Here is a 17,706-nt window from a genome sequence, read left to right as displayed (position 1 = left end):
TTCTTCTAAAAGCTTTTACAATAAATTGTTATTGCTCCAGGAAATAAAGATGCTATTTTTTTCTGGACATTAAATTATTTAAAGAATTTCAAGAGCATCCTAAAAGTTACAACAAATAATAACACCGCTTGAGAATATAAAGTATTTCTAAAGGATTTCTGTAGGGTACACATTTTATTTGAAAGCAGTTTATCTGAATTTCAGTATCCTTCAACCAGATTATATTTTATTCCTATTATTTTCTCACACTTCACATTATATGCTCCATTCTACTGGTAAAGCTTGCATGCTTACATGCAAATGCCTGGGCATTTTCCAGTCACTATTAACTAAGTTCAGCACTTTTTGTGAGAAAGAGGGTAGTATCTTTGCATCTGAGGGTTATTTTTTGCAAGTATTTGGAAATGGTTGAATGCATGTTAGCATCCTGCATGAACCTGGTAGCTTTCAGACATACCGGTTATCTGAGAGTAAGTTAGTAGGGGAGCTGAGTCATCAAATAGGCTGGCTTCTACTTTTTTTCTGGAGGAGATGGAGAACAGCTGTTTGAAAAGTGATTACAGCCAAAAGTACTGAGCACCTTCTCCTGGCTACTTTAGACACCACAGAAAAAGCTGAGCTGATGGTGGTGTTCCTGAGGTTATAAAGCTAACAGGAATGTGAGCCTCACAGATTTTTGCTTTGGTAGCTGCTTGGGTTATGCTGCCTGCAATAAAGTGCTGTGCGTTCAGTGGCTTCCTCAATAAGCAGATCAGTTAATGGTTTGTTATGTGAAAAATGAATGTAATAATGCAAAGATTGGTAAGTGTGGAAAGACACAGCTGAATGTGTGATTGATTATAGGTACAGAGCTGTACAGTTTTGTCTAATTGTAGACAGAGGCTTTTATTTTCAGCACTTACTGCAATTGGGCTGTCCAGATGGCTAGATTTAGAATTATAGATTATTATTTTTTCTGAAACATTTTACTTATTTTCTTCTCTCTTCTCACAACTTTCAAGTGAGGGCACTTGTGTCTAACAGTTCTCTTATTTTATTGCACCTTGATGGCATTTACCACTTGGTTTAGCAGTGCCTTCAGGAAAGGAGTAGGCTAACAGCATCACCAAAGCAAAACATTTGGCTTGCCAAAGTTTCCAGGAGCATGCTAAAAGATGCAACTTACGCAGCAAAATGGATTTCTTCATTACCACCTTGACTCTTAGTTCTGCATTTTTCTACTTGAACTCATCTTGCAACGGAGGGTTAAATCTTCAAAAGAGTCTTGAGTGTAGTCTGTTCACTAATTACCTTTATTGTAAACTGTCTTCATTATGAGTGGGCTTGTGAGAAGAAAAAAAAAACAAAGCTTAAAATGAAAAGGAATCTCTCCATAAGACCAATAAAGAGGATTCAGAAAGTATGTTCCTTGCTCCAGTCTGGATTGAGGGCTGCAGTATTTGTGCCTGTTGGTGTCTGTGAATAAGGATGTGGTTTTGTATTGCAAAATTACATCCCCAGCATGCCTGTGCTCCATAGCAAACAGCAAGGAGTGGAGTTAGAGATCCAGAGAACCCCTCCTAGCCTTCTTTTCTTTTTTCCAGCTGTTCTTGGGGGTATTGCAGATTCTAAAGCATCTTGGACAGTGCCTATAATGGCACTGTGTCAGCAGGTGGTTTTGTGGCTTGAAGGTGGAGAAACTTCCACATCCACCTCTGTGGAGCATGTGTTTGGGTGGCATACATAAAAGACTAAGGACACAGCCCTTCTAACAAGCTCTTGCTTAGACATCTTACAGGGAATTACTCCCAGAGAGCATTAACAGAAAGTGGCCTACTAATGGCAGAGCTTTGCCATGCTGCTCACGAGGCACTTGCACTGAGCATGCTTTGCTCATTGTCCCCCCAAAACACATGCCATGTGAGGGGCTCCTGCCAGGCGCTGAGGGCAATGGTTAATCACAGAGAGGAGTGTTGCCATCCAAATCATATTACTTGGTCCTCCCTTTCTTCACGTGAACAAAAATCTGTGCCTAGTAAGGCTGTAGTTGGTAGCGATATACCTTCATCACTGCATTTGAAAAATATGGTGTTGCCTAACAAGAATAGATGGGGGTGTTAGGTGAGGAAGGGGTCTTGATAAATGGGGAAGGCAGCATGCTTCCCCATCTCCCTTGTTTGTCTGTGCATAGTGTCCAGTAGCAGGAAGTAAAACACCTCTTGGGCTTGGCTTTTCCTGCAGGCAGCAGGTTGTGCTGGAGCAAAAAGGGACAGCCATCTGCTTAAGGAGGTTTCTGTGCTTCAGACAAGACTTGAGCTTTCAGCTCAGGCTAGGAGATCTACCCAAGCAGGTAAATTATGCTGGGTATTTAATGCAGCACATCTGTGCTCCATCATGTTTGAAATGCAATGGGGGGGGGAGGAATAATTTACTTTTGGGCTTTCCCAACATTCACCTTCCTTAAAAAAATAAAAATTGTCACACAAAATGAAGATCAAATGCTAAATGTTTGTGTGCTTTCATTCTGGCTTCCTAATGAACAAAAGGTACTCTGCTTTATTTCTGCCAGGACTCGGATCTTCCAAAAGGTTTAATACCTTTTTTTTTTAAAGTAAAACAAGTAACACTTGCTTAGCACTGAGTTTTAGCACTTGTACTGTAAGTCTTCACAAACCGTCATAGTTCTTTTGTCTTTCTGGAAATGCTAAATTCTATCTGCAATGAAGTAGAATAATAAGTTCTACCTTGTACCGCTAGAATTATAATAATACAGGAAGAAAAACCAAGACCAGCGTGTACCACTTTAATGGGGTTATATTTGCAGAGTTGTGCCGTGTTGTACTTCACATAAAGTTCCTGAAACCAGATTCCCTGGCTTTGGGGTTGCCATCAGAAGTAGTCAGTTTATGAGCCCCTTGAGTCTGTGTGAAAGGCCTTTACAGCCAGGAGGCTCTAGAAAAGAAGGCTATTTTCTCTGAGGAGTCTGAACTGTTTCCAGATAAGGAGCAAATATATTCCAGGCTTTTTTGCTTCTGGAGAAATGGCACTAATTCTTAGGCTCATTCCACTTCGGGATTTTTATTTTTGTTTTAACAAGAAGTCTCTTTTCAGCAGGGTTTTGCAGTCCTGCTCAGTGCCACAGCTGCTCAGCCTACATCTGGGAGTACGGACACAGGTGGAGAAACATTTGCTTTATGGCTTCTGCCAGGACTCGGATCACCATCGTTGCCAACGGTGAGTAAGCCCTAAGAGGCAGAACAACTTATCATGAAAATACTGTAAGCAAGTAATAAGCTATTTCAGACATCAGTCTTTGCTTCTAGACTATTCAACCTGCTAGCTGTCATAAACAATACTGTATTAATTTATCACACATACTAAGGTAAGCCTGGCTTATTGACTGTATTAGCCATGCCACTGTCAGATTGTAATGTCATTGTGAGACAATTTTTAAAATAAAAATAATCATCTGTTTAGTTACTGTAAGTAATATTTATTGCTTAAAAATATTATTTTAAGGAAAAGGAACTTAGAATTTTTTTTCACCACACTTTCTTGGGTTAGCATGAAAGTGTTTTAAGAACCAATTAATAATTACTTGGTTTCCCAACATCAATTTGTAATTTCATTATTTGAAACCTATCATGCACTTTTCACTGTTATATCTTTTAAAATGCTGAGTGGTTGTATTCTCTCCAGCATGGGAAATCCCCTTTCTAGAATAACTGCTTGCAGGATATCCCTTCTACAACTTTCAAACTTTTTTTTTTCTCAATTCATTATAATCATGTTTAGTGATGATTAAAATACAGCAATCACAGTGCTCAAAATAGAGCATATCTTGTTTTAAAAGAAGAATGGAAAGAAAAGGTAACCGCTGTGGCCCAATTTGCTATATGTCAGTCATATACACTCCCCAAAACCACATCTGTATAATCCATCCACTTGCTTGTTATCAGAGTTTCAAAATGAAACTGTCACCAGAGCAGATTAGTACAATCCTTTTAAAAGTAATCCCACACAATTCTACCTACCACACAGGGGAACATCAGCTTAACTTGTAATTAAAGAAGATTTCTCTAGGGAGACCTTAGATGTGGCCTGTCAGTTCCTCAAAAAATGGCAGCAATTATTGACCTCATTTTTCCTTTGCTCTAACAATCAGATTTAAAAATGACAGCATGACCTGAGGTGGAGCATGATTCCTGACAGTGGTAAGGCTGTATGACTGTGAGGGAATAAACTAAAAGGAAATGAGTCAAAAATGAAAGCATAAAATAAATTCCACCTCCCCATTTATGCCGGAGTGAATAAGTCTCTTTCTTAGGCAAAGCACCAGCACTTTGGAACTGGTCCTGGCTTGAATAAGAGAAAGTTTCCCTTGGAGCAGGAAGGTCCTTAAGTTACAAGTAAAGAGCCACAAAGTGTTTTTTTACAGAGAGAATAATTCTATTACAGTTGCTTCCTTATTATTCTCTTTAGCTCTTGTTGACTATACAAGGGACTGAAGACAGATCAGTATCAGAATTCACATTATGTCAGCAATGTGAAAGCCTGCACAGTCCAGTGTATCTGCTTCCAAACAGCTGGACTTAATAAATGATGCCTAACCAAGCTACTCAATGAAGAGGTAGCAGATCACTTTGTGTTGTATAAGAGCAATCTAGATGGTTACACTTTAAGAAGCACAGGAAAATAATTTTAATTCTACCAGAGCAAGGAGGGCTTTGGATTAACCAGGTTGATTTTCTTTTTTAAGAACAGAGTATTTGTATGCATTTGCACCCAAAGCTTTGCACACATACACAGCTTCTGCTCCACATATGCCACATACATTATTATCAAGATTTAGCAGTGAAAAGCCAGCACCCCAAATTTAGAGCCATATGATGAATAAACACAGTGGGGATAGGTAGTAAGTGGAATGGTATGGAAAAATTATAGTAAAAAGCTTACAAGGCAGCTCATTTTTTGGGGGGGCATGCCATATCATGACAACTTTGTCCTCCTCACTAACTTCAGATTTTGTCACTGAGAAGATTATTTTGTACATTAGTATAATGCATGCAGGGCTTTTATTTTTTTGTACTTGGCATGTGTTTGGACCCTTCTCTGTAGAAAGCAAAAGTGACAACACATCCTTGCTAGCACTCTGAATATCTTTTTCACAGTTTTCCATTGTAATAAACTGTAAGATTGAGGATGAATAGCAGATCCTAAGCCTGTCTGCAGGATCTCATGGCTAGCTGGACAAGAAACCTTCTTTTAAAAAAAAAAAAAAAAAAAAAAAAAGCCAAAGCTTCAGTTTTCCCACAGTTCTGGCAGAACAGTGAGACAAAGGGTACTCTATGCCTGAAAAGTAGGTTTCTTGGTTGCTGTCCCAGATGTCTGCAATGTAACCCTGTGTCCCCATGACAGGGATTAATGTGCAAGGGACTGTGTGCCCCTTCTGTTGCAGGCAGGGAGGATCAAAAAAGGATTTTCTAAAATGTGTTCCCTGAGCAGGGTTCTCCCGTACTGGAGGGTTTTGCCTGGCTTCCTTCAGCAGCTCATTCCAGTGCTGCAGGGCATCTGTGTAGCAGAGGTGTGTGTGGGGGAAACACATCAGGAATACTTGAAATACCCTGTGGTTTGAAATTCTCATTCCTCAGTACAAGCTTAAAAGACAGCCTGTGGGGTTCTCTTTTTAAAATTGAAATGAAAAAAAAAATATTTTTTTTTATATAACTTACCTTCCTTGACAGACAATTTTCATTAGCCCTTTAGAAAACCATGTCAGAAACTCAACTGGTAAAATGCTAACTATTAATTAATTGCTTAATTAAGACTTTTTTTTTCCTGCAATACTAATTCCCTTTATAGGCACGCTTTTGGTATGGACAGCAGCAGAAGACTGAATACAGCCTGTGAAGCACATAACAAAAATGAAAGTCTGAGAGCTGCTGGAAAAACTAACAGCTATATGCATATATGTAAGTAATACCTGTTTCAACCTAAATCAGCAAGGAATTCACCTTGTTAAGATATAGAGGGTAAAACATACTTCTAATATATGTAATGCTAAAGATACTGTACATAAGAAAATGAATGAAAGGAAACACATTTTGTTTACAACATTTAATTCTGTACAGTATATACAGTCAATGTATTATGAATTTCTGGAGTTCACAACTATTTTTTCATGCTATTTGAGTAATTTAAAGCTTTTATTGCTACTGAATGTGTACAGAATACTATTTTAAGTATATAAACTTCTAGGAGCAAATAGACAATTATAGCATAGGATGCCTCAGACTTCTTGGCAGTGCTGGCTGTACAACTGCTATAACTGTTCAAGTGCAGCCAGTTAATTAAAACTGTCCAAATAGGATCTCTTTGGTAATTGGGCTCATCCTTAGTTAAATAAATTAAGCAAAACTCATGTGTGCAACCACACAGGACAGACCTGCAGCAAAGGGGCTGAGGGTAGTAGTCTTGTCTACTGGCACAGCTGGAATTGGATCAGATGTTCATATACTTGGTTGGCCTTTGTAGTAACTACTCCAGCTACAATGGATCTAAGTTCCTAAAGTTACATATTCTAGAGGTTAAAGTTAGGCTTTCAAACTTTTTACTGCCACAGTAAAACTAGAATTATATTTTTAAAAATACCTGTAAATCAAGATTATCACTGACCTCTGTATTGTAACCCACAAAAAACACATCTACAGTAATGCGTGTACACTTGCTTTATTTCTCAAACCCCTTAATAGCTTTATTGTGAGGATTAAATTAGACACAGAGATGAAATCTACTCAGTTTTATTTCCTTTGTGGAAAACTGTATGTATCAGCATACAGTCAGACTGGGCTAACTTCTCAAAGGCAAAATGCATCAAAATTATTGAATTATACATTGTATTCACTCACATTTTCTTGCCATATAGGAGCAAACCTGAGAGAAGCAGGAGACCAAAGAGGAGGATGGCACACTGCCTAACTATGACCCATCAGTTTGGGGGTAAAATCTGTGCTGGCCACTGAGAGCCACCAAGACTGTCAGAGCTCCACGTGGGTGTATTGGTCCACTTGGCTGACTCACCAGGCCCACTGCCAGGAGTGCAGCCTTCATACTTTAATTTCTCTTCAAAACTTGTAATGAGGGAATCTGGCAGAATAGCTTAGTGCTGCAGGGCAACTTGTAGCAGTGTCTTTAGCTACAGGTGCTTTAATTGGTTGCCTTGGAGAAATGGCAGAGCTGTACCAGCTGTAAGAAGTCATCCAGTTTTCTTCCTTACTCAGAACGTGGTTATAAGAAGGGTAAGGTACTGAAATATGCTGGAGTGTGGGAGGCTACGAATAAAAGAGATTTGTTCTGTATGGGGATAAAAATGCCACAATGTGCTCTTTCCATTATTCTCAGAGGCTGGTAAGACAGGCCTTGTTTTAGCCTGTTTTAACCACATCGTTAGCAGTAACAACACTCAACTCACAAATTTGTTCTTACTTTGGTGAAGGAAATCTGATTTAGTTTATCTGCCCACTAGAGAAATGGGTAGTTGTTGTTCAGCAGTCATTTGCTAAGCCTTGAGGAGTTGCTGCCCATTAGCACAGACCCTCTCCTGAATGATTTATAGGGATGTAAGTGGAAGAAGGGGAAGGGAAAGAGTGGAGGAGGAGGTGTTTGTACTGTGATGCCATGGATTAGAGTCCAGATCCAAGCTTCTACAGTTTCAGCCTTAATCTTCCAACATGCACAAAGCCTTTCAATTTCACTTCTAGGTCATTACCCAAGTATGAAACCATCTAAATACTGCGTAAGGAATCCAGGTACATAACTGAGTACTGGAAACTTTACAGTTAGTTGTAAGTATAACTCATTCTGGAAGAGAAACCTGAGCTTTTAGGTCAAAGTGTCTGCTTATAAAACTAAAATCTGTACATTAAACTTAAAATCATACAGATTTTAAGCTTATGAGTTTAACAAACATCTTCTAATTTTGATCTTCTAATTGTTCCTTGTAACCTTGGTCCCTTAACTGTTAAGTATAGATGAGGTTCAGTGCTGCCCTGTTTTGGCAGGTAGCTGTCCAGAGGAAAAAGGAGTTGCTGGTCAGCTCAAAGTGAGACCTGATATACATCACAGGCACCAATCAAGTCTCTGGTACTAGTTTCCAGAAAATTAATATCCTCAGGAGCTCAACTTTCCAACATGTGAAGTAGATGCTCCAAAGGAGGAGACGCATCGCTCCTTATTTTGCATTAAATGTGGGTTGATGGGAATAACTTTTTGAAGAAATTACATGTTCTAAGAAGTAAATGTAATAAATGTATTCACTTTAGGTGACAAGTTAAAAGTAGCATTGATGTTATCTAGAGCTGTTGCAGATGATTTAAGTATCACTACACATATCACTACATCTATCCTTAAAGACGGAGAAAATGGGAAGTTGCCTACCCTAGAAGAAAAGGAGGTGGGGTATGGGAATGCAAACTAAACAAAGAAAAATAAGATAATGATGATAAATATAATTAAATATCACAGTATCAAAGGGTTACAGGAAAAAAAAAGGAAACAGAAGACATGCATTTTGCCTAGAAACAGACTAGCAAGAAACATACACCTCTGAAGTGTGTGGAATTTGTATGTGCAATGGGGTAGTAAATGTGCAATAACAGAATTAAGTAAGCAAGTAAAAAGGAATGGAAGTATTCCTAGTGTTTAAGATAATCCATCTGCCTGAAACAACGTATTTTAGCAAGATATAAAGAAATAAGCAAAGAAATTATGTCTGAAGGTTTCCTTCAGTACTTTTCCAGCTAGGTCTAAGCACTGTCATCTGAGGCTCTAACAGAATTTAACACTTCTTCCATCCTGGCTATATACATTTCTCCTTCATAATTAAGATTCAGTTATCTGTTACAATAACCTGAAGCTATGAACAACTGGATGTTGACCACAATATACCAAACTGGCTTATCAAGACAAATACAAGATAATTACAGGTAATTAATTCTCAAGCCTCTTCTAATTCCGGATTGATAAATGAATTACTCATGTGTGTTTAATGACATCACTTTGCTTTTTGGAACACAGAGGGTCATGTTGCAGTGAGTACCTTGTTATTTAGCTCAGTATTAATTTGCATGACCTCATTACTTCCACAATGTTGTCCTCTTCATCTCTTCATTTAAATAACCATCTTATTGCATTCAGTGAGAACTGCTGAGAATCATGTGTGCATCAATGTCTATCAATGCCATTTGTATCTGCAGGAGGACTTGTGAGTAGTGAGGGATCAGGACATCATAAAAGAAACTAGTACGAGCCCCATATTTGCTGAAGACTAGGAGAATGGTATGGGTTTCTTTTTTTTCTTTTTTTTTTTTTTTTTTCTTCTCAAGATATTCCAATTACTGAGTGTTCAGGACTTGAGTATTTTGGAGTGTGTGCCAAGTTTCAGCAAAGCTTAAAGTTTAATGAGCCAACATAATGAAATACTAACCTTCCTTTCAACTCATGAAAACACACCTGGAGGCAAAAATGGTATAGTGCTGTGTTGTTTCTTCCTTTCATACTTGTCTTACTGAAGTTGTTCTCTGGCTTGGGCTTCAGCTTCGCACTTTACAAGGAAAACATTTTCAGATTTGAACTCTGCCATCTCTCAAGGGTGTCACAGAAGGAGATGACTTCCTCTCACCCACAATAAGTGAAAAGGCTAATATTTTAAACCTTGTTCTTAGAGAAAAATATGATTAAGTTATTATTTTTAGAGCTCGGATACATTGTAATACTACCATGGATCACAGATTATGCTTGATGAAAAATAATCTATTTCATGAAAAAGAAGTTTATATGCAGTTTTATTATATCCTGAGGAGAAATTTCAATGATATCTGATTTGAAATAATGTGCTGGTAGTTCAGTAAATGCAAAGGGGAAAAAACTTGGTGCTTTACCCACAAAATAACTCTAATTTAGTGCTTTATCTTTCAAGGTTTCTTTTGCTGATACTATTAAAATGCAGGCTTACAAGATCTCCAGCAGTAAGGAAGAAATAGCTGCGTTAAATCCGAGAAGTCCTCTATTGCTTTTCAATGAAATGGAGAGCTACTGATGTTTTTTCAGAGCAATAAAACTAAATACTACCTTTTCTATCTATTATTATTATTATTATTATTATTATTATATATTATATATATATATGTATAAAATACAAGTTGCCTATTTTTAAGCCAAGCTTCAAATGTGTTTTATCACAAGCTGTGTCTCAGCTTTCAAGAGGAGCATGAACATCCCATGATGCTTTTGACATGTGCCAGAAAAACAACAACAACAAAAAAATCTTAGGATATATAAGAACTAGCCTACTGCCAGAAAAGAGAGGTTCAGAAATTTCTGAGAGTAACATAAAACTAGGAAAGTGATATGCTTTGTCTTGTGTGCTTTTTAGCATAGACAGATTCATGATTCTTGATCATTAAGCTTCTGGATAGAGACACTTACTCCAGAATTTGGAGCTTACTGTTTGGAAGAGTGAAGATAACTGCTGAAATCAACATACCTGCACACTGACAGGTTAGAAGGCATCTTTCATATCTGCTTTCTAAAGCAGAAGGTAGCAAGAAGAAAGGAACTTATAGACACTTTGCCAATCTGAAGTGGTTTTGGATAGGGTTTGTTTCTTATGTCTTTTTCATCCAAATACTTGAAATTATGAAATTATGTTTGTTTTTTTTTTTTTTTTTTTTTTTTTTTTTTTTTGTCTTGCTTCATGCATAGCTTCCTGTCAGTAGTAAGAGAGACATCTCAGAAAGAGCATAGGCCAAGTCTTACTATGTTCCAGTGGGATCCAGTACACACAACCTAGTTAAGACAGGCTGCTGCATTTTAAGACACAATGTCGTCTCCTATGTACAGCAGGGTGACTCTGGGATGCTACCCCAGGAGGCCCCACAATCCTAATGGCTGAGGGGAAAGATGCAGATGTTCCTACAAACATTGTACAAGGATGTTTTTTTTCAGACTAAAGAAAATTTTGCATTTGGAAAGAAATTTTGAGCAGACAGACAGTAATGCAAATTGATTAAACTATTTTGTCCATAAGGAGCTGTGAATAACAAATAAGCCTGTAGATAAGAAAATGGACTTCATGGCTTTCTCCTCAAAATTGTATGGACTATTGACAAACACTGAAAAAAAAAATTAAACCATGTATGTACTGAAACAGTGTTCTGCCGCAAATACCACCTTTTGGAAAAGGTGAAGAGCTCACATTACCTCATGTGACCTTTTAAACTACAATAGAAGTAACTTGGGTTGCTCTAGCCAGCAGAGGTGTGGATGGTATTATTCAGAGCTGCCTTACTAAAAGATGTGCCAATTCTTGAACATGGAAATCACCCTTCACAACTTTGCCAACCATTTATTCCCTGCCAATTTGAAAGCACATTGCTTTCTGGATTGGTTTCATCCGTGCTCAGAGTGAAATGCAAGAAACAAAGTATTTTTTACTTCATGCTGGCTGTGAAAATGCATGTGTAATATAGGGAAACGAAGAAACAGCATCTGATGAGTGTTTTCTGAAGTGTTACATAAGAACAAAAAACAATTAAAGAGGAAAATATCTTCTTGTTCTGTTAATCGGTCCTTACTTATGTTTTTCCTCCCTTTCTCCCTTAAATCCTACAGGGTAATAACTTGGATAACTTGGATTTCAAATGCTAATTCATGATTTTTACTTTAATCATAATTAAGATTGGGTGAGGAGAGGAAGGGAAATGACGGTTGTTTTTTCAGTTTAATAAAGAAGCCAAGAAGACTGTGGAAGTCCTTCCCCCACTATCCCCTCAAAAAAGTTCTAAATTTACCTCTTTTAAAGCCTTAAATCACTTTAATGAACTCCAAGAAGAACTTTTTAAAGGGTACAGAACCCCAAAACAGAGGACAGTCTGCTGACATGGGACAAAAAGGCGCACACGCTATCTCCCTTACTGCATTATCTCTAATTGTAGTTATCCTAGAGTTTAACCCGCATATAATGAGAATGTTAAGTCCTAAACTTTTAAACCACGTATACCATGGAAACATCTAGACTGCTGCATCTCTCAAAACAAAATAAAAATGGTAATGACTGTGCTGCATGGTAAGGCCCTAACAATACCATGTGTCTGTAACTGCTTGAGTTATTGGCTCAGGGGAGATAAAAGCAACTGGGGACTTCTCTTCATGTCTATAGGTTTCTCTTACCATTAGATTGGTAAGAGAACATTGACAAGAGCACATTGACTTCACTAGCTGCAAAGTGTCATGAATGATAACTAGGGACTGGCATGTTGCAGGGAGCCTTTAAAAAACTGAGAAAAGAATGGTTTTGTTGAGCTTCCTTTTGCTTGGTATTAGGCTATTTCCTTGAAGCTTGGCCACCCTACTTCCAGCTTCCATTTCTTGCTGTGGTTGGCTTTCAAATAATGACAGAATATGAAGAACTTCTTTCATGTCCTTACCCGTCCTCCTGAGGGAAGGGGGGAGGGAGGAGGAGGCATGTAAAAGTCTCCCAGCAGTGATGAAAACAATTTTAATTTGTCGTCCCTTAATTACACATCTTCATGTAGCCATTTCTGCCATGTGGGGTTTTATCTCCTTCAGTTTACCACATCTGACCTTGACCATTTTATTATGGTCAGTGTGGACTGAGGAAGACAAATTGCAATGAAGTTTAGAAGTCATTAGCTGGATGAACTTAACATTAAGAAAAAACACAGTTGTTAGATTGACATCTAATCAGAGTACCTTCAGTATTGATGCCAATATAATGCAAGAATTAAAGTGATCCCTCCTACTCTCCAAGATCTGCGCGTAACTAGCCCCCCAAAATGAGAATTTTTTTGCTTTTTGTTACTTAAGTAGATAAGAAGCCCCATAGAAGACAAAAATATTCACTTAATTTCACATTGAACTCTACCTGTCAGCTGTGCAGCAGTCCAATGGGTAAGGATGCAATCCTAGGTCCATGTATTTATCGCATGATGAGACATGGCATGTGGGCTACATGCAGATAATAGATTTATAAGCTCAGCTGTTGCCAGGCTCTTATAAATTGGCAAATTAATTTATATGTTTGAAGTCTGAAGTGTGTCATTTATAATGCAGCAGAATTGCAGGCCACTGTCTCACCAGGTGTTTCTTCTCCGCTGTAGCAAGGGAATGGTTCTTGTGCCCTTCCACAACTCTGTCACAAGGCAGACTCATCCCAAAAGCTTTCTGGCTCTGAACAACCAGTGGTACACTTCGTTTCAAACTCCTAATTTCCCTCCTTTCTTTAATTACAAGTCAATCTGCACTTGGGACATATTACCTTATCACTAAATATGTACTTCAACTCAAATTGTATGAGATTTATTTCTAAATGTCTTGGTGTCTAAATCAGTCTTACAGGCAGTGATTATATAGCATGGAATGAAAACATCAGGCAAAATTCCCACCTGATGTGGCTTACACTTGAAGCTGGCATAAACCACATAATAAACCAGGCCAACATATTGACATTATTCTTGAGTTTATTACTACCTAAAGAATTTACTACTGCTTTTTTTTTTTTTTTCTTTTTTTCCCTATTTTTGAGTCAGAGGTTCATTTTTAAAGTGTTTGGATCTGATTAACTATTTTCTTTAATAAAATTGAGAGAAGCTATTGAACTAAATGAATGTAAAATGAAGTACCTGATGAACAGGTATCTGTTTCTTTTCACAGATCAGAGTACTTGTAATGAAGATTCAACAACCAGAATTAAAAAAAAATAAATAAATCAGAGGATATTCATTAAGAAGAAAGGAAACAACACCAAGGGTAATATGCAAGTTTTTGTAAGTGGGTATCTGTTAGCTTTGCCAATTAAACATTGGACTCAAGCTTAAGGACCTAGAGGACTTCTTAATTAATCCCTTGTCACTTCATCATGTGCTAAAGACTTCAGCACATCCCATTCAGTTTCTGTGCAAGTACTTGTGTCCATTTGTCTGTTCTATATGTAGTTTCTGAACATAGTTTCTCCAGCTTCATTAATTCTGTTCACCTAGCACAACCCTGGCTTGCTGCCTTGGTTCTTGATGTCGGGGGTACTGAAGTCTGTTACCTTTTCACTCTGATGGAGCTGAAGAGATCATGTTGGCAGTGGATGGTGTAGGTCCCATGTCAGCCATGAATTTGTGGTGGATTGATCACTATTTACAGAAATTTTTCTCCTCCAGTTTCTGTTTTCCTGTTGGAGTTCAGGGACTCCAGAAGAAAGGGCTGGAACATTGTCTTTGCTTTTCAGAAAAGCAACTCTTTCAACTTTTTCAACTCTTTCAACTCTTTTTCAGAAGGTGCTCAGGGCATTTAACAAATACCAGTGGACAATAAGGCAGGGCTTTCATTTGGCTACTGCCAACAAGAGAGTTGCTTCTGTCTAGGGACCTTTTCTGTATATCCTATAATGACCGTATGCCCTTATCAGGCATCATACCCTGACATGGTGGTCATGGCACTTGGAAGAGTTAGGTATCTTTCTTCATTGATTTCAAATTACATTGGTTATCTGTGTTCCTTAGGGAATTAAAAAATAAAATAAAATAAAATAAAATAAAATAAAATAAAATAAAATAAAATAAAATAAAATAAAATAAAATAAAATAAAATAAAATAAAATAAAATAAAATAAAATAAATCTAGCTTCTGCCTGTATAACTTCTCTGCAACTGGATTATTGTAGAGGTTCAAGATACTTGAACCTATTAAATACAGCTTCGTACAGTCCTCGTGTTTATGCTTACCTTAGTGTTACCTAGCCTCTTCGTAAGCATTAGTTGGCATGCACTGTGCAAGGTTATGTACTCTCTTACTCTGTAAAAATGGGATTTGACCCCATGGAAAATATACTGACAAATCAAAACTTATAATCGGTTTAAAGTTCAAGGGTGCAGCCAAATCCTGAGCCAGTGTAATTTGACCTAGATCCACTCAAGTAAGTAGAGCTGTAATGAACCACATAAACAGAAATGTCCCACTGTGGTTATCTTCATACTGTGAGAATGATATGGAAACACTCAAAGCCTCATGAAGACTGTGGTTTGCTGCGTTCTAGAAATAATAGTGATTTAACACCCACGATGGTGATAAACTCTCTTCTTTGAATTGAAGTAACATACACCTGATCACTCCTATGCCACTATAGAAGGGAATGCTAAAATACTGTTCCTATTACTTGTCCTAAAATCTAAGTTCATCATTCATTTACTCCTGGTACCATCAATAGCATCCTTCCCTCTTCCCTCCAGTCAGCTCTAGGTCAATTTAAGGATCTATGTGTTGCAACTTCTAACCCTGCATTAGTATCATTACAGCAGTTTTCAGAAAAACTTCAGGTTTCATCTTAGGTAGCTAATTCTCCAAGGACATTCTTTCAAACGTTTAGAACCAAAGCAACCTCCAGCTTCTACACCTCTTAGAGGATTTCCCCAAACTGGCCATTCTCTCCCCAGGATGCCTCTATTTATGAGTAACAAGGCATAAGAAATCTAAGCAACTTTTCAACTCTCACAGATTGCTGGAGATACAGAAGAGCAAAAACTTGCTACAAGAAAACCCTGTGCAGCTCTGAATAGCCATTTCTGGATATTGCAACCAGCTGTTCCAAGAATAATTCCAAGGTTAATGAAACAGCTCTAAGATCCAGAAATAACAGATTAAGGAAAAGTCTCCACTATCGCTTTTATTAGCAGAAATACAAAGTTGTCAATGCATACATTACCAATATTATTATTTTTTTTTGATTTGCACCTATGTGACTGATCTCATATCTGTCCTATAAGGAGTCCAAGTGAAATATTTTAACTGTTATTCTAACTTTCTTTCAAGTTGACTCTGCAGTTCTGAGCACCTGATTGTTATCTGTAACAGTTATTGATAAATAATGCAAGTTACCTTCTGGTTTCTTTGTAGCTGCCATCACTGTATCATAAGAAAGACATTACCAATTTAGGCTTCATGCAGTAATAGTAACTTGGTCATATAATTCGGTTTTATGTCTTACCCAGTTCTATAAGAAATAGCTGTTCATTTATGCAGTGGAAAGTCATTCTGGAGCTACAAGGCAGCATCAACTAGGGCACCACTCCTGGTCTTTTTTGAGAGGGTCTTTTCCCATCTATCATCCTATGCCTGAATTTATTGCAGACACACTGGATAGCAGAAATAGATTCAGACTTACAGCAACTGACTGTAGGGAGACTCCCGTTAATTCGTGTAAAGGCTATCTGAACATTATTCATGTCTCAGTCACTTGATTTCAAAATGATTTTTATGCATGAAAGGCAAAAATTACAGCATATGTTGCAAAGACATTTGGAAAAAGTGTTTTTTGCTGTTAAAGAAGAATTAGGTACCATTCTTAATCATGTCACAACTTCTGATACAACAAGCTTGGAAGATACTGCATTCAGCCCCATCTTAGCTCAGATTTCAAGGCACAAATATTGGCATGATCCTCTCCTCCTTTATAAGGCCAGCGTTACACTTAATACATTACTGTTCATAAACAGGATGAGATCCTTTGGGGAAGTCACCATGACTGCAAAGACACAATATGCGTTGGGGAAATGGTCCTCCTTGATAAACAGATGATGGCATTGTTCCACTGTAACTCTCTTAAATGCTAAACTGGAGTCTAAAACTCTATTGTTCATTCATTACAGGAAAAAAAAAAAAAAAAAGGAAAGCGTTCCAGTATGGTTTTTACGCTTAACACAAGAAGAGCTTCTCTTAACACACCAATAATCTGTTTGTGTAACGTGCTTGGAGCAGAGCAAAATGCACCTGCGAGGAGCAAGGGATCGGATCGGGCTGCATCTTGTGGGAGCCGCCTCCCGCCCGCTGCCGAGTGCCAACGGGGGAACCGCACCACGGCATCCGCGCACCCCGCTTCGTCCCTGGCTCCTCTCAGTCCCTGGCTCCGCTCCCCCGGCCTCCCGCTCCCCGCCGGGCCCCCTCCATTCATCCCTCCCTCGCCCTGCCGCCGCCAGGGGCTCGCCATTTTGGGGGCCGCCGGGTCAGGGGGCCGCCATGTTGGGGGCCACCGGGGCGGGGGTCCGCCATAACGGGGTGCCGCGCACTCACCATGGCGCTGTCCAGGGTAGCGGCCCGGCTCTGCCAGCCTGGCCACCGCCGCGCCTCGCTTTAAGGTACCGCCTCCGGCTCCGCCGTGCCCGCCTCCCAGCCCGGGGCCCTGGGCCTGCCCCGGGGAAGGAGGGAGCGGGAGGGCAATGGCAGCCGCTGAGGGCGAAGGGGACGGAGGCGGCAGGGAGCCCTTAGCCAGCTGCGGGTTTTGTTCCGAGTGCAAACAAAGCATTACATCTCCTATAAAAAACATTTATTCAGGCTATCGAAGCTTACTGAAAATGTCCTTCTTCTTTCCTCCTGTTTTTAATAAAGCAGACTTTGGTGTGTGAAATAAAAACAATCTTTCTTAAAATATTGGCATTCTCCATTTTGCTTTTAAAGTGAAAATTTGTCAAATATTACGTGCTAAAAGTGTCGAAGCTGTCCCAGTCCTGCCCTCTCAGTTCTGGCTGCTCAGGGTTTCCTCGACCTGAGCTCAGAGAACAGACTGTCCCCATGCTGGTGGCACAAGCAGTGGAAATGAGCCAAGGAGACCAGCATGGCGCAGAACAGGTAAAGCCTTGAGCCGGCAGTGTGCCCAGGTGGCCAAGA

At 38.9% G+C, this 17,706-nt stretch overlaps 1 protein-coding gene across 1 annotated transcript in view; it reads right to left on the bottom strand.

The window, feature by feature from the left end:
* The window catches only part of ELOVL2 (ELOVL fatty acid elongase 2), a 53,084-nt gene extending 35,955 nt beyond the window's left edge, over positions 1–17,129 (bottom strand). Inside the window, exon 1 of the mRNA XM_082752809.1 lies at positions 17,113–17,129. Coding sequence (XP_082608935.1) covers positions 17,113–17,115 — 3 coding nt within the window. The 5' untranslated portion in view covers positions 17,116–17,129. The remainder of the gene's footprint in view (positions 1–17,112) is intronic.
* Between the last annotated feature and the right edge of the window lie 577 nt (positions 17,130–17,706).

Source organism: Aythya marila (genome assembly GCF_965140915.1).
Source record: "Aythya marila genome assembly, chromosome: 2".
Taxonomy (NCBI): Eukaryota; Metazoa; Chordata; class Aves; order Anseriformes; family Anatidae; genus Aythya; species Aythya marila.
The sequence above is the reverse complement of the archived record's forward strand: the minus strand, read 5'-3'. Positions and strand labels throughout refer to the sequence as shown.